This window comes from Cetorhinus maximus, chromosome 1 (assembly GCF_964194155.1).
Source record: "Cetorhinus maximus chromosome 1, sCetMax3.hap1.1, whole genome shotgun sequence".
NCBI lineage: Eukaryota > Metazoa > Chordata > Chondrichthyes > Lamniformes > Cetorhinidae > Cetorhinus > Cetorhinus maximus.
In genome coordinates, this window is record NC_135879.1 from 17,117,092 (window position 1) to 17,139,519 (window position 22,428).

A 22,428-nucleotide genomic window follows, 5' to 3' on the forward strand; every position below is an offset into this window, starting at 1 on the left:
TGAAGTATAATTAAATTAAATTTCTGCATTCACAGGAGGTGGGCAATTATTGTCTGTTCCTAAGTGGCCTTGAGAAGGTGGTCATGTGCTGCCTCTTGAACCCACATGGTGAAGGTATTCCTCAAGGGTTGTCAAGTAGGGAGTTCCAGCATTTTGGCCCAGCTACAGAAAAGGAAGAGCGATACACTTCCAAGTCAGAATGATGTGCAACTTCAGGCAGTGGATTCCCATGCACTTGTTGCCCTTGCTCTTCTAGGTGGTACAGGATAAAGAAGCCTTGGCAACTTGCTGCAATGTATCTTCTAGCCATATTGTGCCGTAAGTGGAAGGAATGAATGCTTAGGATGGTGAATGGGAGACCGATCAAGCAGCATTACAAACAAGGCATTCAAAACATTTTAATAAAAAGGAACAATTTGTTCACATTTTGTTACATGCTGGGAATTCAAATTCTTTCCAATATCAAACAAAAGAGTTTTTAGCATAGAAAATATGCAGGCAGATAAACCACTGCATTCTATTTACAATAAAGTTTGCTCCTTTAATATTTAACTTCCTAACTACACATACAAGAGACATCTTCAATTTTCCTCTACATTTGTATACAAAGTGCAAATCAACAGGAGAAATCTAACTCAAAAGCACATAATCTAGCCTCATGATTTACCATTGTTGCAGTTTTAATTTAAACAACCAAAACTTACGTATAAAAAAATCCTGTATCTGCCTGTCCCCAAATTGAATATCTCAAATTACACCATTTAATAATTCAACTCAATGAAACTTATCCAGTCTGCAATAATTCAAATTTCAACTCTAAATGGATGAAGTTTTCCAATACAAGAAGCTGAGTATTTTCTCCCTTGTTCCACTGACTTGCAAGGTTGGCAAACAAATGCAGTAATTGCAAATTTTAAAATTGCATATTTTATTAGTTATTTAATTTGAACTTGGAGCTCATGGTTTGCAAAAGCTTCTAACCTGCTCAACAAGAGGTAACAATATGCGTTCCAGGAAAATGTGCACATTTAACTTAATTGCAATCAGGTTTTTCTCATTTTAGGCATTTTACTTCATCTGTTCAGTCTTTGTGTTACTGCCTCTCGATACATGATGGAAATATAGATGAGGAGTAGAAAAATAACAAATAGGTCATCCAGAAAACCCAGAATTCCAAAGAAAGCTTCAGGAATAAAGTCCAGCGGTGACGCTAAATAGAATAAGGCACCAGCCAGACAGAGGAAAATTCGTATTCGAAACATCCAGAAAAGGCCACCGATTGAAAAGAGTTCTGTGAAGGCATGACGCAGTAGCGTGGGTAGATCCAATATACGATCTATAAACTGCAGAAATGTGACATATTACTCTTAAAAATACCTAACTGTAAAGTATGGGGCTGATAGTTTCTTATTTTATACAAGACAAAAAATTAAAATGAAATTAAGCCACCATAATAAATGCGTGATAAACAAGAGCTCACTTAAAAGACTAAATATCAGTATGCAAATTTTCTCATGACTTCTGGATCATGGAAATGAATTAAATGAACTGAATGACGTGTTTATAATGACCTGTTTAAACAAACCGATTGGTCTGTGTAATGTAACAAGATTTTTACCTATTTGGCTTAGAACGCTTTTTATTTAATTTATATATTTCTGACAAAGTTAGATTCAGATTACCAAGGATTCAATTCTCAGACCTAAAGTGTACTTTTTTGACTTGACAGTCTTGGAGCTGCTGAAATGAAAGTACTTTGGAATTTTGATCAGCTATCTTAAAGTGAAATGGGTTAGCCATTAAAATGGTTATCTGATGAGCAAAAATAACTACCGATGCTGGAAATCTGGCAAAAATAGGCTGTAGATGCAGATCCTCCTTTAAAGATGTTACCTAATCAGAGTTGAGACAATGGAGAAGGGGCCTTAACACATTCCAGGCAGTTATTGTCATGTTGAATATTTTCGAGTCAGAGGCACTAGCAGGGGCATTAACTAACCAGGTAACGCAATCGCTAGGACTTACCCACTGGGGCAGAATTCAAAGTGGCAACATTGATGGGCAGCTTGGCAAGCCTGTCTTTTATAGAGAGCTGAGACGGTGGTCAGAGGTCAAGCTTGACTTCTCCCTCAAATGTAGGTTTGAGTTTGGAACAGTTAGAGAGAGGCGGAGGGTACTTTCTAAAGTTAGTACCAATCAGTTCAGGGGTGCTTCCTTGTAAAGTGGGGCAGGCCTCCATTAAAAGGGCAAGTTTTATGTTGACAAGAGTGATAGGAAACAGCTAAATTGTACCGTAAAAACTGTATTCTGTTCATTTACATATTAAATGTCAAATAAATCAACTTTGAGTTTGCAATTGGAGTGCTTTTTAGCTTGCTTTTTGAAAAGTAGGGTAGCATGTGCAAAATCACAGCATCCAGAACAAAGCATCTTGTTTTCCCCTCATTATTCTTTCATGGGATGTAGGTGTTGCTGGCAAGGCCAGCATTTATTGCCCATCCCTAATTGCCCTTGAACTGAGTGGCTTGCTAGGCCATTTCAGAAGGCAGTTAAGAGTCAACCATATTACTATAGGCCTGGAGTCACATGTAGGCCAGACTGGGTAAGGATGGCAGATTTCCTTCTCTAAAGGATATTACAATAATCAATGGTAGTTTCATGGTCACTATTACTGAGACTTGTTTATATTCCAGGTTTATTAACTGAATTTTAATTCCACCAGCTGCCATGGTAGGATTTTAATCCATGTTCCCACAGCATTAGCCTGGGCCTCTGGATTACTAGTCCAGCAACATTACCACTATACCACCATTGCTCATTGTCATAGTTCCAGAGTTATGCTTCAGCTTAAATAAATGTATACTCCCAGTTGTAGGAGATTTAAAGAGGGCTTAGCGGAGTGACTGGTGATATTAAGCCTAAGAAAATATCTCATGCAGACCCAGAAATTTTAAATTTGTTCCAGTGAGTTGAACAAATGAAATTAATTGATTGAAAAGCAGGAGCTCAATCTCAAAACACACTCTCTGTAACAAAGCAACTCTCCCTTTAAAAAATACATTTTTGCCTGTTGTTAGAGCTACTTGTCCCATTTCAGCCACCAAAATGTTCTAGCCGCACGTACTGTAATTAGATGTGGCTTGTCTCCCAACTCTGCTCTCCCCAGTCTCCCCAGGTATCATGGCTTCAGCAATAGTTACAGCTCAAGTCAGAGACCCAGAGACAGAGGTGAAGGGCAAATGGACTGTACATGGTCACTGGGCTCCATTTAGAACATTATTAATGAATAGGAAAAAAAAATTATTGAGTTTTCAGATTTTGTCCTGTTTAGATAAAATGGAGCACCCAGTGAACTACACACACTCTCCTGATTTATAGGGAGCAATATATCAACCCAATATATCAAAATCTGGGTAACACAAGCTGATCACTGAGGCCTGTAATTATGTGAGTGGCCAGTTTTCAAGATAAATACTTTAACTCAAGTATCCATGATTCTAACAGTAGATTACATATAGAGGATAAGAAAGAAGCTGGGGCAAAGAGAGGCAGGAATGGGGATATTGAAGTAACAATGTAAATATTGAATGGGAGACTGTCATCCTGTCCATCAGGGACATAAATTTGTATAGAAATTATATACTCCATTGAAGCTGGTAAATAAGATTTAAATTTACAAGAAAAGGTACAATTTAACCATTCCCACAAAATAAGCCCAGGATAAAGATCTTTACACTCTTCAGTACAAATTATGAGATCCTGAAGCGTAGCTGTGATACTATGAAAGACAAAAGCCACTATAGTCAATATGAGATGACATACAGTATGAAGCGCATGTTTGGATGGACCTTGTAGAAAATCACAGAGTTGTTGTACATAATAAATGCCTGTGTTGGAAGCAACAGAGTGAGATTGATCATGAGAGAGAATTTCACCAATTAGTTGAATGGGAGTTAGGCTGGAGGTTAAATGTCAACTGTTGCATAATTAGTATGGCAGTACAGGCAACACATGTAGAACATACATGTGGAAAATTCTGGAAGCCCAGAAAGTCTGGGACACCCAGAAATGGAAAGAACTTTTTCAGGACTCAGTAGGATATGTACAATAACTGTAGACATTCGTGTCAGGTGTTGGGGGGAAGGATTTCTTGAAAGTATATTTCAGAATATAGTTACCCCTTGAAAACAGGCTCAAACTTAGATGTGGCGAGATACAACTTAGATTTAATTATTTTACATAGAAAGTGGGGAATATGTGGCTACAGAGCTACTGAAATATAAAATATTTTAATCGAAAAGTATTTTTAGTAATCATTGTTACTTTAAGAATTAGCTTATGATTTACAGTTATAAAATTCTTGTATACTTACAGATCTGGGCTGACCAGAAAATCTTCTGTTATAATCATTTATATTTTGAATAACCTGCATAGACTCTTGCTGCTCATCATTTGCTGGGAACAGTGGGAATAACAATGTAACCTACCAACAAGACAATTAAAATCATAAAGTATTTCTTTACATAGTCAAATCATACATAGCAATTAATCTACTAATTCACTTACTATCAAAATTATTCTAGCTGACAGGGCTCAACTCAAATCTTGACTTTGTGTTTATGTAATTTCATAATGATTTTTTAAATTTCTAAATCCACAGTGCTGTTCACAGCCATTTTAATTATACATATAGAATCTAAGAGGTGAAATGGTTAATCTCTAATTTATGATCACAGAGAATGCAACAGAACTCTTGTGGTGTTGCCATGGTATCCTCATATATTGTGAGCCAAGCTGACAAAGTATAGATCTTTCTAGGGGCCACTTGATTGACTGACTATCTGTGCAAGTGGATGTTGCACGCTGCGTATTGGTGCTACTGGAGATGCCAAAGGTTGCACTCGATCCATTGGGACATTCAGGAGTAGGCTACCAAGTGCATGAGAGTACGAATGCTGTTGACAATCCTGTTAGGAATGAAACAACCCTTATTCAACACTCCACCCTGCTCTCATGCCCACATGTCCGTCCTTGGCCTGCTGCATTGTTCCAGTGAAGCTCAACGCAAACTGGAGGAACAGCACCTCATCTTCCGACTAGACACTTTACAGCCTTCCGGACTGAATACTGAGTTCAACAATTTTAGATCATGAAATCTCTCCTCCATCCCCAACCCCTTTCCGATCCCCCTTTTTTTCAATAATTTATATAGATTTTTCTTTTCCCACCTATTTCCATTATTTTTAAATGTATTTCCATCCATTATTTCATCTTTGCCTTTTAGCCTATTTCGATCCCTTCCCCCCATCCCACCCCCACTAGGGCTATCTGTACCTTTATTATCACATTCCTTAGATAATATCACCAGCTTCAACACCTCTTTTTTCCTTTTGTCTATGACATCTTTTGGTTATCTCCACCTATCACTGGCCCTCCATCCAGCTCCACTTGTCCCACCCCCCCTTAAACCAGCTTATATTTCACCTCTTTTCTATTTTTCCTTAGTTCTGTTGAAGAGTCATACGGACTCGAAACATTAACTGTGTTCCTCTCCGCAGATGCTGTCAGGCCTGCTGAGTTTTTCCAGGTACTTTTGTTTTTGTTTTGTTCTTATTGCTTTTCTATTCCTGCTTGCTTTGGTACAACCATGTATGGACCAGACCCACTGATATGCTGCACTTTAGTTCAGATGAAAGACATCAGCCCAAAAATTGGGTAGCACAGCACCTGTTTCTCATGTGATAGGTGGCATAAGTCCCCAAAATGACATAACAAGCACATGCACACTTCCTAGATGTAGATAGAACACGCTAGTGTAAGAGAATCACAGTTGGGAGACATCATAGGAAATAGGAGCAGGAGTAGGCCATTTGGCTCCTTGAGCCTGCTCTGCCATTCAACTAGATTATGGCTGGTCTACCTCAATGCCATCTTCCCGTACTATTCCATATCCCTTGATACCTTTAATGATTTAATCATTAACCCCATGGAGATACAGCATCCCAGAGTTCCATTCAGGACTTTTACGTAACCTTGCTTTGGCTAGCGTGAGCAGTCAAGGCACTTACAGCACCTAATGAGTGCACTGCTTGAGAGTCCTTTCAGTATCAGTCTGAAAAGCACTGTATGGATTGTGAGTGCTTTGACGAATGAAAAATATTAGTCAGATGTCTTAGTGTTTCATGGTCCTCGAACATGTATTAAGGATAAGGCTAAATGATTACCCCATAAACCTAACAAATGACACAGCCATAATTTGTTTGAATGACATTAACTGTGAATAGCACAAATATTCACTGTAAATAGTAGACTTAAATAGGATAGTGCAGAGATAAGCTGTGTGAATATCAGATACAAATTGTGTAAACAGAATTGATACAACTGTTTGAATCACTCAGATTGTAACCTGTGAATATCACAGATGTAAATTGGTTAAATGATTCATAAACCATATGAAATAAGATAAACTGCAAATTATGAAAATCTGAAGTAAAAACTGAAAATGTTAAGAAACAAACAGCTGGCCAGTCACCTGTAAAGAGAAAGGACACTTAAGGTTAAGTAAAAGTTATGCCATTTCAGGTGTTTCTTCTCCTTAAATTGTGTGAAGATTTAGGTTTTTGACACTGATAGTAAATCAGAGCACAACTCTGCTGTTGAGTGCTATCTTCTAGGCTATAAACAGCTGACAAACAGAGTTCAATGTCTCTGGATTAATGTGTAAACTGCAGGCTTCTTTGACATAGAGGTGGCTCTTCCAAAGAGTCTTCCACTTGTCTTTCCTCAAAACTATTAACCATGCGCGTACACTGAGTGCTTCTCCTGTAGCTGGGTGGTCTGTTGCTCTGATATTCGAGCTACGAAGATTTCAAGTGCTTCAACCATCATTTGGATTGAACAATGAAAATTAACTTGTAATAGCTTTGGGGTGCCATCTTTCAGGTTCTGCAGGATCTAAATGATACCACAATGTCTACCCCAACACTGATCATTGGGCATTCAGATCAAGGACCTAGCACAAGTGGCGTGGATTACCCACTTTCACGATAACAGCTAATGTGTCTTTTTTAGCCTGTTTCCTCAGATGCCTGCTCAAGTTGGTGGCAAGATACAGAGCCAGGCTGCTGACACAACTGCAGTGATAATTTAGCCTGAAGAGTTCTTCTGGGACTCAGAAGCCCTGACACCAAGGCCACCTCAATCCTAAGAAACTTGTATTACTACAGTGCAGCCAAGCCCACAGGCATCTCTGGCACTCGAAGTACTTCAGTGCAAAACCAGGATAAATTTAAGAACAGAACAGGCAGACAATGAGGTAAAAGAAACACCTGTTGTTTGTGCACAGTAATACCACTTGGTGATGCAAAGCCCAGTGTGCTGATATGCTTATTTTTTAGTTTATGAGTTTGTGAGGATGTGCTGAACAGGAGATGCAGTTTCCTCTACATACCCTTGATGAACTGTTGCATTTTTAAGCAGATCCCGTGGAGACAATCTCAAGGAAGCAAGGTTGTTTTATTTACTGCAAGGCTCATCTTGCATGTCTCAGTTATTTTCTCTTCCACCTTCTCCATCATAAGGACATGGGGATAGTCGTACTGAACCCTATGTTCAGGGCTTGGTTATCTTTCAGGGTTTTTGATTTTTTTTTGTTCAGAAAAAGGATGCGAGAATGTTTTAAAATAAATTGCAGTCATACATGTTTTAAAAAAAAGAGGTTGTAGGTGTCAAAATTGTGCATTAAAGCTTGACAAGCCAGTTTGTGGAAAGCCATGGTTCACAGGCTACTTCAAAGTGGGACAGGAAGGAACAATTCTTTCATCTCAGGCCCTTTAATTCAGGCTTGCCACTATTTGTTTTGAAAATAGTAGGATAGGTCTTCCTTTAGGAATGGCTAACAACAACTTTCATTTATATTGTGCCTTTAGCACTGCTGCAACCAAGAAAATATCCAAGGGCTAAAGTTGGCAGGATTCCTTTCCTGAAGGACAATACGGTTTTTACGACAATCTGACGGTTTCATGGTCACTTTTTACCTATACCGTACCAGCTTTATGTTTCTATTTTTAAAAGATTGAATTAAAATTCTCAAAGTGTCACAGTGGGTTTTGAACTCTTGTCCCCTGGATTAGTGCTCCAGTAACATAACCACTATGCTACCATATCTTCAGTTTATCATACACACTGCAGCCACAAGGTGCTTATGGTGTAAGGAGTGGATATTAAATTTAGTGATAAAGGTGCCCTTTGCTCTTGAATGCTGCTGTGCCCATCAGATGGCGAATACTCCATCACACTTCTGACTTACAGAACTAGCATTTAGGGTCAAACCAGCCAAAGTGCTTCACTGCTAGTCACGTGCTTATATAGTGCGGTCACATTACACACAGCAAGATCTCACAAAACAAGGTATGTGACCTGATAATCAGTTATTTAGCAGTGTTCAGGGATAAGATTTAGCCAGGGCACCAGAACTCCCTGGACTTATTTGAAAAGTATATGTAAAAGATCATTTGGCACTAAAGGGAAAATGGGAACTTGTTTTTTTTTATTTATTCGTTCACGGCTAGGCCAGCATTTATTGCCGATTGAGAAGATGCTGGTGAAATGCATTCTTGAACCACTGCAGTCCAGTGCAGGTGCACCCACAGTGCTGTTAGGGAGGGAGTTCCAGTATTTTGACCCAGCGACAGTGAAGGAACAGTGACATTGTTCCAAGTCAGAAGGGGAAACTTGCAGACGGTGGTGTTCCCATGCATCTGCTGCCCTTGTCATGAGGTGGTGAGCGGTCGCAAATTTGGAAGGTGCTGTTGAAATAACCTTGGTGAGTTGCTACAGTACAGTAACTCATCATAACCTTGGTGAGTTGCTACAGTACATCTTGTTGATGGTGCACACTGTTGCCACTGTGCGTCAGTGGTGGAGGAAGTGGATGTTGAAGGTGGTGGATGGGGTGCCAATCAAGCGGGCTGCTTTGTCCTGGATGGTTTCAAGCATCTTGAGTGTTGTTGGAGTGCACTAATCCAGGCAAATGGAGAGCATTCCATCATGCTCCTAATGTGCCTTGTAGATGGTGGTCAGGCTTTGGGGAGTCAGGAGGCGTGTTACTCTTGGCAGAATTCCCAGCCTCTGACCTTTCTTGTAGCTACAGTATTTATATGGCTAGTCTAGTTCAGTTTCTGGTCAATGGTAACGCTCAGGGTATTGATAGTGAAGGAAGTCAGCAATGGTAATATTATTGAATGTCACGGGGCAATGGTTAAACTCGCTCTGGTTGGAGATAGTCTTTTGATGTCTCAGACAAAAGACGACATCCCTTAAATTGTGTCACTCCTTGGATACCACCCTAGACTTCTGAAACATGGCTTGAAACGATGATCGGTCTCAGAGACGAGTGCTACTACTGAGGCTGGACTGATGCTTAAGTCCTGAACATAAAAAGTCCTTGAGAGGTCAGAAAGTAAGCCACTTGTCAGAGCATCCAGCTTTTGCTTTGATGTATTGATAAGGCAGGTTCAGTTACACATCTGGTCAACAATGACTCCCAGGATGTTGATGGTGGTACTGTTGAAAGTCAGGAAGAGGTGGCTGATCATTCCTTGTTAGCGATGGTCATTACTTGACATTTTTGCAGTGAAAATTTAACTAACCCAAGCCTTCAGTGGAAACTTTGCATAATTAGCTTCTAGCTAAGCAGCAAACACCAACAAAATAAAACTTGAGGCAAAAGATGCCCCACCTAGACTTCCAATATGCAATTACTCAGTGTGCAGATGTTCAGGGCACAGCTAGTTAGTTTCACAAAGATTGCTACTTGATGCTGATTAACAGTGAGTGCTTGAATGACTTCTTCCCAGTATGAATAGAGGTTACATAAGTGCAAGGACTTACATATATATATATCCCCTAATATCTTGCACCTGCCTTGTCATTTTTTAGTCTCTTAACTTGTCCTTTATTTAACAGATCTATTTCATTCATTGAGATGAATGTGTAAATCAAGAACTAAAGATATTGCTAATTATATTGCCTAATTATTGTTTGGTATAATTATGTTACTGATGCACTCTTCAATTCTTTTTATTTTCTTCAGTTTCCTGTTTTCACTATTTCTTGTTATGTAGAGGTTTTCATTTCCCTGTCCTAGCCCTAGTTTACATTTATATAAACAAACAAGAAAGCACACCACCGTTTTGAAATGTTTGGACTATTCAGGGCGCTCAGGTCAAATAATATTTGTTAATGAATCATAGGAAAAGTTTGAAGAGGATTACCAATCTCTGTACCTCAAAGATTCAAGTCTGCAGGGCCAGACAGTTCCTTTATGAATACATTTTTCTTTTAACCCATAACAGTCCTTGTAGAATTGATTCCAGGACTCAAGTGGAAAATTTTCTTCAGTGATGGGTATAATTAATGGCATAATTAATATTCAATATATTAAAGATGTCTAGACACACGAGGCTTTGCTCCGAAAGGTTGCATGAAGTTTGTCTTATAGTCAGAAAGTAAAGCACAGATGCCAATTGAGGCAGAAATTTTGTTTTTGATTCAAGTCCTACTCCAGCCTCATGTGACCCAACTACTTCCATCATGCACTTATCCAGTTCACACCTGAATCAGGTGTTTTGAGAAATGTGGCTAAAGAAGTCTTTAATTTCCAAGTAAAGGTACAGTTTCTGGAAATGTAGTAAGTTCAACAAAGGAGGAAGCCACCCAACCCATTACATCTGTGCAAATGCACTGAGCTATCTTTAGCCCAATATCCTTTTATTTTAAGTATACTTAACTTCAATTGCCACTTGTCAGGAAGCAGTCCATATTGTAATGAACCTTTGTGTGAATTCCTTTTTCTAATACTAATCCTAATTGACAATGACCCACAGCGCACACACCCTGACTGAATAAACTTAAATTTCTCTGGTTCAGTTCTGTGATGGCTATTGTTGGGCAACTCCTGTTGTATGTGTTTGAAGCTGCAGTTGGCTGCTGTCCATGCAGCTGCTGAATAATTCCAGTGTTAATTCGTTGGGTGGAGAATGAAAGCCCATGAGCTGAGCCCTCCCTTTGCAGCTCTGCCTGGCTGACAGAGAAAAACTAAAAAATTGATTTGGTTTGGACAGGGCTTTGGTTGCCTTTTCAGGGTTACAAAATGTATGTTTAAAAATTAACATGAATGTGATTTTGTGTAGGAATTATTTCATCTTTTCTTTGTTCCATGATGGTACTGCCTACCTCTAATATTCTTTGGAAGAGAAAAGCTGCTTTAAGTTTGAGGTATCCCACCTGTCTACATAGAAATACACAATCTCTATTTCTTCAGTCACCTCTCTCGATTTAGTGAGGGAAAAACTTGGCAAAATTGTAGGGCAATTTAGGGAGGTCCTCTTGTAGCAGTTATTTTCATAGCTCAATCACCATAATCATATTCATTGTTTTTGATCTCTGAATACATTGGTTTATATTCACCACAATAAAAAGAATTAAAGATATGGGACAAATTTAGGCTGTCACACCAATGCAGTACAAAGGAGGTGCTGTACCTTGGAGGTGCAGTCTTTCGGATGAGACACTAAACTCAGTCCTCGATGCCCTCTTAGGTTGATGTAAAAGATCCCATGGCACTACTTCTAAGAAGAGCGGAGGAGTTATCCCTGGTGTCCTGGCCAATATCTATATCTCAATCAGCAGCACAAAAACAGATTATCTGGGTGTCATCATATTGCTGTTTGTGGGAGCTTGCACTGCACAAATTGTCTGCCAGGTTTCCTGCATTACAACAGAAACTACAATTCAAAAGCACTTCATTGGCTGTAAAGTGCTTTGGGACATCCTGAGGTCATGAAAGGGGCTATATAAAAGCAAATCTTTTATTTAAACTAAGTCCTTGACATATTCCACATAGAACTTTATTCTTACTGACATAAAACTCCTTTTTCAGATAACCATCTGTTTCCCCTCTATATGCACCCAGAGATGTGCTTAACCAATTTACCTCTAATTACTCACTTAATCACTAGTTGACTCTTAACTGTTTCCTATCCTAACAAAGAATATTTCCATCTACCTACTTTAATAGCTGAAAGCTTCCTTTACAGTTCAGTACAAGGAGCCAGGTGGAACTTCGGCACTTTAGAGTTAAACTGGCAGTGATGAGAAAACCTGTGACTGAGTAGATTATGCTGTCAGGATGTGCAACAAATCAATTTATTTTTCTATTAAGTTAAATGTTCATTGTTGAAAAATACATGTAAATATTGAGTGAAGTCTTCCTCTAGGTTTGCCCTCTCCTTTAATGTGGCAATGTTCTTGTTGGATCCTGGTCACTAGTTTAGTTGGACTAATGGATTCGAGTTGCATGCTTGTTTTGGGATGGCCAAGTTGGTACCATAGAGTAGATCAGCAGACAGTTCTTATGTGGAACACATTATTTATTTACAAAGGAACTCAGCAGCTACACTTGTGGGCTTACAATTCAAACCCTGTTTCTACATTACAGACTCTAACTCTAGACTACCAAGGTAGCCCACGCTTCTCTGCTATTGGATACTAAGATCATGTGATCTTCCATTATAACATTCTTCTTAAATGCATATTACACATCAGATTACCACAGTTCTTGACTTTAACCCTTGGAGCACCATGGATAAATGTATATATATGCGTCTCATTAAAAGAGAGGTGCACACTAATGAATATTCCATGTTGGTCTTTTTCTCTCAGTTTGACAGATAAAAAGTGTGAAATACTGATCTGGTCACACCTGAGTCAATGTCCAATGTCCAGACTTTCAACTGGCTTAAAAAAAGCCCTTAAAGCTATTTTTTAGGCAACAAATTCATTTTGTGCAAAAAATTGATTGATAGGAATCATGTGGAGGAAAACAAAACAAAATTTTTGGAGAGGCAAGAAATTAGAAAAGATCAGGAATCAAATTAGGTTTTAATAAAAGTAAAACTAGTAAAAATGAGAATAAAATAGAGAACAAGAGGCAGAGGAAAATGGGGACAAGAGAGTGTGCAAAATTAAAAATAGTTACAATTTATTTAGAAACAGTAAATTGTCTGTGGTATTGCTTACATGTAGTCTGGGAGATGGGGTGGGGAATAAAGCATTAACATTGGTGAATTAAGGTCGATGGGAGTGCAGATCAGTCAACCATGGAATGCAACAAAATTAGGAATTGGATAAACTGGGAGTTAAAAATAGAACAGAAACAGGACACAAGGACTGAGCTGGGGCAGGGATGGAATGGCATAAGGTTCTATTGCTCAGCATCTGGAAGCAACACAGACCAGGAACAAAAGCATTTTTGGGACTGAGTCTTCGAGCTACAGCTGGCAAGAGCAAGGGGATCAGTTCTACATACATACAGCATTTATGGACAATTACTGTTTATCATTAACAGAAATTCCTTTAGTATTAGTTATGGATTACAAATCTTCAAATACAGTTAGATATTTTTTCCTGCTGGAAGGCCCTCAGATGGGTACTGGAATTTTAGGTCTTACCTCATGAGTTACAGAATATAAATGCCAAGAGGTACTGTCTAACCTAAATAAACCTTAATAGGATCTCAGTTAGAGTACCGTGTTCATTATTGGGCATGACACCTTGGCCACTGTTTGCGTGCTCCCTTGACTGTGTTCAACATCGTTGTTCTCAACAATTCAGTCACAGTCTCCTACTCCGTCGTACAGCTACAATTTAATCTCTTAAATCTAAGGATTGCAAACTCAAGTGTACCCAACATGGAACTGGTCTCATAATTTATCACCAGATCAAGGTCAACCATATTAAGCTCTAGTACGTTTTTGGTATCCTCAACTAAACCCTGCCATTACTTCAGGTTTATTTTAGAAGGCGAGGGTGATTCACAACCTTTTTGTTATACTTTAAGGCCATGTACAAATAGTTCATGGTTTTATTTGTCTCTAAGATCATCTATGCAGTTACTTTTGATCATTAAGTCATTCTGCAGTTTCTCTCCAACATCTGCCACTGGCCTCTTCAAGCTTTCTCCTGCACCTCCTGCTCTCTAGATTTCCTCCCTGCCTGCCTGTTAAACCAATTACCTTCCCTGACTCTAATATTTGTTAATATTGATAATGGCTCCCATTGTTAGGGCTGGTACAATGTAAAATTAGCATCTGGTCTAACAAGCAAAACATACATAATGTGCGTAAAGCACTCTACCATTTTTTAATTAAATATATTTGATTACATGAGTTGACACCTTATTACAATAGAAGTTGCTTTAATGAAATTATTTCATCAAATTAAAACCTTTTCTTGCTGGAATCTTGTAGAGAAGTAGAAGAAAATATTTTGGCAACATTTCTGTTTCTATTGTATCAAACCATTTGTAAGCAATTTTGTAACCTGAATTATAATTTAATGGCTTTATTTGTCTTACCATTTGTCTGCAAATGGGGCAATTAACTGCTCCCAACCAAGTGCCATATGTCCAATATGCAACAATACAGGAACCTAAGGAAAAAAAAAAACAGGTATTTCAAGAGATTATTTCTACTTGTTTTTAAAACTTAATTTGCACGTGTACCCAGTTTAGCATAAAAATAAAACCCATGTTAGTTTTGGTAATGTTTTCCTCCCCCTGCCACCGGATCCATAGTTACCTGTTGTTAACTTGGATTCTGGCCTGAAAGGGGGGCAAACAGCCAATGAAAAAAAAACTTGCATTGATATGCCTTTCACATCCTCAGGTCATCCCAAAACATTTTACAACCAATGAATCGCTATTAATTTGTAGTCTCTTTTGTTATGTCTGCAAATGGGTTATCTGCATTCTGCACCTTCATTTACTCCTTATAGTACAAAATCTGAAATCAGACTGCATATGCTGTACAATACTTATGCTCTTCACATTTCAAAATTAACATTTAGTTTTACTTTAAACAGAAAGTAACCAAATTAGCTTGGAAAGCAAAAGGTAGATTTATTTATCATTGTGACTTAACTACAAATATAGCTGTTCTTCAAATTAATTATATCTAAATGATTTTTAATGTAATTCTATTAGATTGTTATTGTACAAGAAAATGTCATCAATATGTTGCTCACAAGAATGCAACAATTGTGCTGCTGGTGCTGCGTGTCATTTCTAAGCACAGGGATCAGAAGGAATTGCAACAGCCGTTTCCAGCTGATATGGGGTCGATGAAGGATGTGATTTCAAATGTTTGAAGGGCAGGATCTTTTGAAACATTTTTCAGTATTTTTTTTTTCCATTGTCTTCCCCCTAATTGGTCAAGTCTTGTTTTTTGGTAATGCTTCTCTACAACTAGATATGAAATCTTCAGTATTTTTAAACAAAAGATTCATCTAAGAATAAGTTATTGATCCGAAGCTTTTGCCTACATTGTCGGTATCGATGGATGTCAAATTGGACACTATTTCTGAAAGTTCTGAATCAAGCAGCAGATTCTATCCAGGATATGTGAAAATGCTAACCTCAATGCTGATTTTCTACATTTTAGCAATAAGAATCAAATTAAATAGGTTTTACACAATCTAGGAGGTAGGAGTTAACTAGGTACTTTTAATACAGACATCGGTTACACATAAATTCGATGTCTTCCAAGCCAAATGTTCTAACTTTGTTTTTTAAAAGAGATAACATACACTGCATATTGCACAGTAAAGTGGTGGACACACTATAGTGAACAATTCCAAATTGACTGACACAATGTAACTTATGATGAAAGTGCTGCAAAATTGCTTGATCTATCCTGCTGTATTAGTACTACTCCTAGGTTTATGAATTGTGTGCAAGTGTTAACCATATTCCCAAACTATACTCATCTGATCATCTTTAAATATTTTAAGACAACAATGACTTGTGTTTATATAGTGCCCTTAATATAAAAAATGTTCCAACACACTTTATACAGGGGGAAAGAAAAAAATTGATAAAGTAACATGGATCCATGGTGGACAGTTAGGTAAGGCAACTGTGAAGGTTTATTTTGAGGTTTTCTGCAGAGTCACACATTGCATTACAAAGTAGCTACTAATTTTAGGGTGAATTGACGGCCCCAGAGTCTGGGGATCAAAGGATGCGAGAGAAGATACAAGACTGGGGAAGGTTGCAGTGAGATGGTGGGGTAAGGTTATAAATACAAGAACTCATTCTCACTTTTCCAGAACCGCTTCATCCAACTCGGGGTCGTAGGGAGTCAGAGCCCATCCTGACAGGCAATGGGTGCTAGGCAGCATACACCCAGGACGAGACGCCAGTCCATCACAGGGCACACGCTCACAACAAAACACACGCACGGGGGGGCAATGCACCGTAGTCAATCTACCTAACAGTGGGAGGAAACCAGAGCACCTGGCAGAAACCCTCGGGGACAACGTGCAAACTCCAAACAGACAGGCAACCGAAGTCAGGATCGAACCCGGGTCCCCGGAGTCGTGAGGCAGCAGCGCTAACCACTGCACCACCCCAAATATAAGAACCCAAGGATTCTAAATTCAATGCACTGGGGAAATAGGGAGCCAATGTAGATTCGTCTGTTTCCAGTGTATGGGGGATTTCCATTGTTTGTCACTTCCTTAGTGCATGCTGCAATGCAGAAACCGTATATTAATCTCACCTTTGGTCATATTTGCACCCCTTCTCTGATTGCTCTATTATGACATTGAAAGGATTTTGTAGCTGCAGACACAAAACACTCAATTCCAGATTCTTCTTAACCCTCTGACTGCCCTTGTAACACATTTCTGAATGTTCTGATTTTTATCCTAGAGTCCTCCTTCATGCACTGCAGAATGTGTGTTAGTTAATTTTGTTTCTTATATCACTGTTCACTTTTTTTTCATTGATCCAATTAGAATTTTGTTTGGTCTATGAGATTGTACTATGTTTCCCAGTCTAATCCATACATTTATCCTGCATGCTCAGCTGTTTGGCTTTACAAGTATTCAACTTTTCCTGTACCACCAATGTGTTAAACAATCCAGTTCAATCTGTTTAAGCCCCATCATCCCCTTGAGTTAGCAATTTAAAATTATATCCTAGGTTACTGGTTTGCTGCATTTCTAAATCCCAGAATATGTTGAACTTGATCGTTCTGTGGTTACTGTCCCCCTAGAGAGGCCACAACCTCATTTTCTGCATGTTATGTGGGTCATTGCCTGCTCAAGATCTGCACTACTTTAACTCACTTGATCATGAAGCAGCCTAAAATACTTATATAAACACAGATTTCTGCAGCATTCAGCATTTCCAATTTATATTTGGTTGAAGTCTCCAATTAAAACATATTTTCTGTTCCAACATATCCCTATCACTACATAAGGAAACTGTCTTCCTTCATATCCTGACCTAGCAATTTACAGCAAACCCATTTTAACTTTCTCCCTTTTAATATTAAAAATGCCCAATATGTAGTTTTGAACCTTTACCATTTGCATTATCACCTCAAAAGATCCATAATCCATACTCTTAGATCTATGCTCCTCTACTAAGAATCTTACTATTTAGTATGTACTAAGTATATTGATGAAACTGGCATTACTTTTTTTATATATATATATATATATATATATATATATATATAAACACAACAAATCGCTAGTCCTTGCATCCTCAATTTTTTGGTGAACTACTTTTCATCTGACATACTGCTAAGCTCCTAACAGCAAAAATCAATCCTGAAACTCGCCCCCAAGGTACTGCATCGTCCTTGGTAGAGGGAACATTAACCTGTCACAGAAGCCAAGATAGAACTACATGGATAAACACAGAGCAAAGCCATCAACATATACTAATTAGCTGCCCCAATCTAATGGCGTAGCTCAGAAAGCTTAATTAAATCTTTTTGATGACCACCCGTAGCATATGCACAAAATATTAGTGCTCAGTCAGAACGGTAGAGAATGCAGTTGCAGGCCCACATCCTTGAAATGGAAGAAAGGCCAACAGAAACACACACTCATCTGTTGCAAATATAGACAATATCATCAGGATCTTCAATTTGTAAAGGTCATTAACCCCATAATTATGGAAATTAATGTCCTAGACAAGGGTTAAGGTGAACTCTGCCTCCAGGGCACCATGTCTTGATCTTTGTACCTCAGCTGATCTCCTTCAGAAAGGCAAGGCTGTTGATATCATATCTGCCATCTGCAACAAAGGTATACAGAATGACAGGATGACTTATCTCAAAATTCTAACTGAACAAATTTCTTTTCAGGTTTGCTGGATCAAACTGCAAAAAACATTCCAGCATCTGGGGAACTCCCAAGTGGAAATTACTACCTCCAAAAGGGTGGAAAAAAAGCACACTCAAGAATCCCTAAAGGATTACAGAAAATATGACCTAACCGTTATGGTGATCAGCATACTAGGTTCACCTGCATAGACCTCATAATACACAGACCAAGATGATCAGAAGATTTTTAATTAAACCCTGTAGCTAGGCATCACCAAGCTCTAAGTGTTATTTCATACCCAAGCCAAAGTATTTCAGATGAGAGGCTCTATTTGCCCTCTCAGGTGAACGCAAAACATCCCATGGCCTACTTCAAAGAAGGGCAAGGGAGTTCTCCCTAGTTCCTGACCAGTATTTATCTTTCAATCATCTCCACTAAAACATTGTTGTGTGCAAATTGGCTGCCACTGATGACCACTCCACCTCTGCCTCTCTGAATGCATGCAACAAGCAGCTCAGGTTGAACAAGTGATACCAACAATGACTGCACTTCAAATATAATCCATTAGCTGTAAGACATTGAGGTGGGGGAATGTTTTAAGGCAAGTTCTTCTTTATCAGTGTTGGTTATTGATACTCATGTTTAGACTAGGGGGTTAAATGTAAGACTTGTCTAGTGTTACCACTGGTCTGGGAAAAGAACTTACCCATAATCACTAATGGGTTATAACTTGCATGCCATATAATGGTTTCTGCCATTAGTTAGACTTGCTATCGCAAATTTAGGTTTGTAAATTTTCTGCATGACAAGCTGAAAGTGTAAGCTGGTAACTTCATAGCGGGGGAAATCAGGCTTATGGGGTCATAGTGAACAAATCGAGTTGTTGGATAATTTGAAATGTTTTAATAAAATTGATATGCTGAGTGATTATGACTTGACATTTGTGGAGTTAGACAGGACTGTGCTCAACAAAAAGGAAGAGATTAATTTCATAAGACCTAATCAACTCACTTCTAAATTATTAAGGAGTCTTCCTAACTTTTTTAAACTCTTTAATTCACTTGATAATTATTTACATAAAGCTAGTTGTATGAATTCTTCTCAACTGATTCAAATTCAAATTGAAAAATTGCTCTAAATATTGTAAAATCATTTGTTTTTATTTCAATATAACAATGACATACCACAGAAGAGGTGACCACAGTTGGTTTCAATGGGAAATGCAGCTTGCTGTAAACAGACTGGACAGGACATATCAGTGTAGAATTGGGGCCTATCCCTTTCAAATCCATCCTGTAACAATAGGAAAAAAGTTAAATAATCCAGGTTTCCAAGTCTGTGCAGCTCAAACATGTTGTGGTAGATTTTGAGCAGCTAAACACAGGAGTGCACCGATTGGCTGTTCTTTCTGATGGTGAAGTCACCCCCATGATTTTGAGGCTGAAGCTTCACTTAAAATTCAGCAGGCAAACCGCAGGGCACCATGCAGATGTCCTGGAAAAGCTCTCCAGATTGAGACGACAAATTGGGCGGGAGCTGCCTCCAGCATGGTTAAGTTGCCAGTGGGAGTGGGGGATGAGGGCATGGGTAGGAAAAGAAGTTACGATCGTGAAGAGTGGGGGTATCCCAGGGTGGCAGCAGTCAATTATTTATGTGAGAGTCAAAGGTGCACCTGGTGGACCACTCCATCAATTCGCTTGATCTCACGGCAGCCTGTGATGTCTGATATCAAGATTGGATGAATAAAATTTACCTCCAGCTAAACATTAGCAAACAAAGACAAAAGATTGGGAAGAAATTGTAAAAGATAAAGAGAGACTTGCAATTCTATAGTATTTTTCCTGACCTTTAAGACATCCCAAGGTGTTTTAGAGCCAATGGAGTACCTTTTGAAGTGTGATCACTGTTGTAATGTAGGAAATGTGGCAGCCAGTTTGCACACAGGAAGCTTCCATGTAAGGTTGTGTGATAATGACCAGATACTCTGTTCTTGTGATATTGATTCTGGAAGGAATATTGGCCAGGACACCACCGGTGATAACTCCCCTGCTCTTCTTTGAAATACTGCCACGGGATCTTTTACATCCTAAGATAGTAGATGGGGCCTCGGTTTAATTCTCATCCAAAAGTTAGTATCTCCAGCAGTGCAGCACTCCCCCTCAGTACTGCACCAGAGTGTCAGCCTAAATATTTGTGTTTTGGCTCTGGAGTGTGTCTTGAAACCACAACCTTCTAACTCAGAGGTAAGTGTGCCACAGCTAACAGTGTGCTTGTATTGCCTTTCACACTCCTGGGCTGCCCCAAATTGTGACACAACTAATGAATTACTTTAAAAAGTCTAGTCACTGTTATGTAGGTAAACTCAGCAGCCAATCTGCACGCAGTTCAGTCATTTGCAGTTTATGGGATCTTCCTACCAGTTACCTAGTTTGTTACGGTCGAGAAAGAAATATTGATCAAATTTAGCACTCTTCAAATATTAAGATGGGATCCATTAAATCCACTGACACAGATAGTCACAACCTCAGATTATCATCTCACCTGAACGTTATCTCCAAAAATACAGCAACTCCCAATAATGCAGTATTACCTATGCTTTGTAAGCCATGTTGAGCTGTAGGTTTTGATTTTACTTGGCCATGAGAGATATTCTGCACCATACTGATGTCAACATTTATCAAATGATGCGATGAAATTCTTAGTGAATGAAACAATCTCACCTGGTAATTTAAAGCCTCAGCTTCGAGATGTTGCCGGAGTTCCCTCACACGTTCCTGGTTCTCAGGATGGATATTCTGGTGCTCAGTTCTAGAATAGCAGAATTTATTAAAAATTAGCAAAATCAAAATCACAAAAATAAAATTTACATATTCCAGAAAGATGCACATTATTATAGATCTTCACAAACATTTTTAAATTTAGATGTATTTTGAATCCAGCCTTGAAATATTTTAATCTGAAGATGGAGCTGATAAAATATTCAAATCTCAAGACACCAGATAGTGCAACAAGTTCTTTATCTCCCAATTACGTTTTTTGTTCTCTCTTTAAATTCTTGTCCATTTTTATTTCAGCTGTCATATTGTATATCAATCTCATAGCTGAGTCCTAACTCCCCATATCTTCAATCGTGTCCATTCTTGCCTAGAGATCTAGGTAAAATAAATAACATGACCAGCAACCAAAAGAAAATCCTGATACTGGAATCAAGTTATGCCTTCATAACATACTATTATAATGGTTCGAAGTGGTACAACAGCATATCAGGCCTCCTTTTAGCATTCATTATTCAATTTATTGTACAAAAAATGAATAAGCACCTAAGTAACAGTCATACAGTATAAATATATACAGTGGACAACCCTCCAAATAACACTCTGAGCAGACAAAATAATATTAAGATCACGAATTCAAGAACAAAGCCAATCTTTTATAAATCTATCCCTATCTCATTTAGAAAAATCTTACACCTGCATAAATTCCATGTATGCAAAGTGCAATTTGTTAAAAAGTTCTTCAATTTTAATCCTACCCTTTCTACTCCTGAAGCCATCCACTTTTATTTCCCACCTTATACTTTCTGTACCATTTTCCCTGGTATTCCTGTGTAATCTGTTGCACATTTTCAAAAATACTTGAAATTTACTTTCCTGTTTCTATTTAGCCAGTCCTTTTTGCAGCCATTGATAAGTCCTGCTCTGAATAATTCTTTTAATGATCACTTTGTTTAAAATAAACTGTCGCTCTTGTGACATGGGAAAAGCTGGCAAGGTTGCATTTATTCTGTGGAAATTAAGAGTCACCAACGGAGTCACAAGTAGACCAGGCCAGGTAAGGGTGGCAGGGGGGCTATGAGTGACCCAGTGACAATTTTATGACAATTCATGGTCTTTCAGGGTCATTGCTCACTCGTGCCAGTCCACAAAAGACTAGGTTTATGAATCTAATTTCATAACATGCCATGGTAGGACTTGGATTCGTGATCTCTGAATTGCTTGTTCAGGACCTTAGCCACAACCTGACTGTTCCCTTGGTGTTTATTTCGAGATTAGATATTTTTGTACTTATGCTCACTTTGACCTACTCACTCAAGCTCCACTTCACCTTTTCAAAAAAAAAATCACCCAATTCTGGTGCTCTACTTATTCTTGCTCCACTGTTTCTACTGCCAATATTTGAAGAAAAAACTGCTTGCTTTGGCTCCACTTTCTCTATCTTCACTCTAAATAACTTTTAAAAAATCATTCA

General features: G+C 38.5%; 1 protein-coding gene across 1 annotated transcript in view; it reads right to left on the reverse strand.

Annotated features, from left to right (window-relative positions):
• Window positions 1–383: 383 nt before the first annotated feature.
• rnf170 (ring finger protein 170) overlaps window positions 384–22,428 on the reverse strand; it is a 39,018-nt gene continuing 16,973 nt past the window's right edge. Inside the window, exons 3-7 of the mRNA XM_078536439.1 lie at window positions 20,901–20,988; window positions 19,365–19,473; window positions 14,417–14,490; window positions 4,373–4,483; window positions 384–1,343 (exon numbers count right to left, since the gene is read on the reverse strand). Of these exons, the coding sequence (XP_078392565.1) occupies window positions 1,074–1,343; window positions 4,373–4,483; window positions 14,417–14,490; window positions 19,365–19,473; window positions 20,901–20,988 (652 nt within the window). The 3' untranslated portion in view covers window positions 384–1,073. The remainder of the gene's footprint in view (window positions 1,344–4,372; window positions 4,484–14,416; window positions 14,491–19,364; window positions 19,474–20,900; window positions 20,989–22,428) is intronic.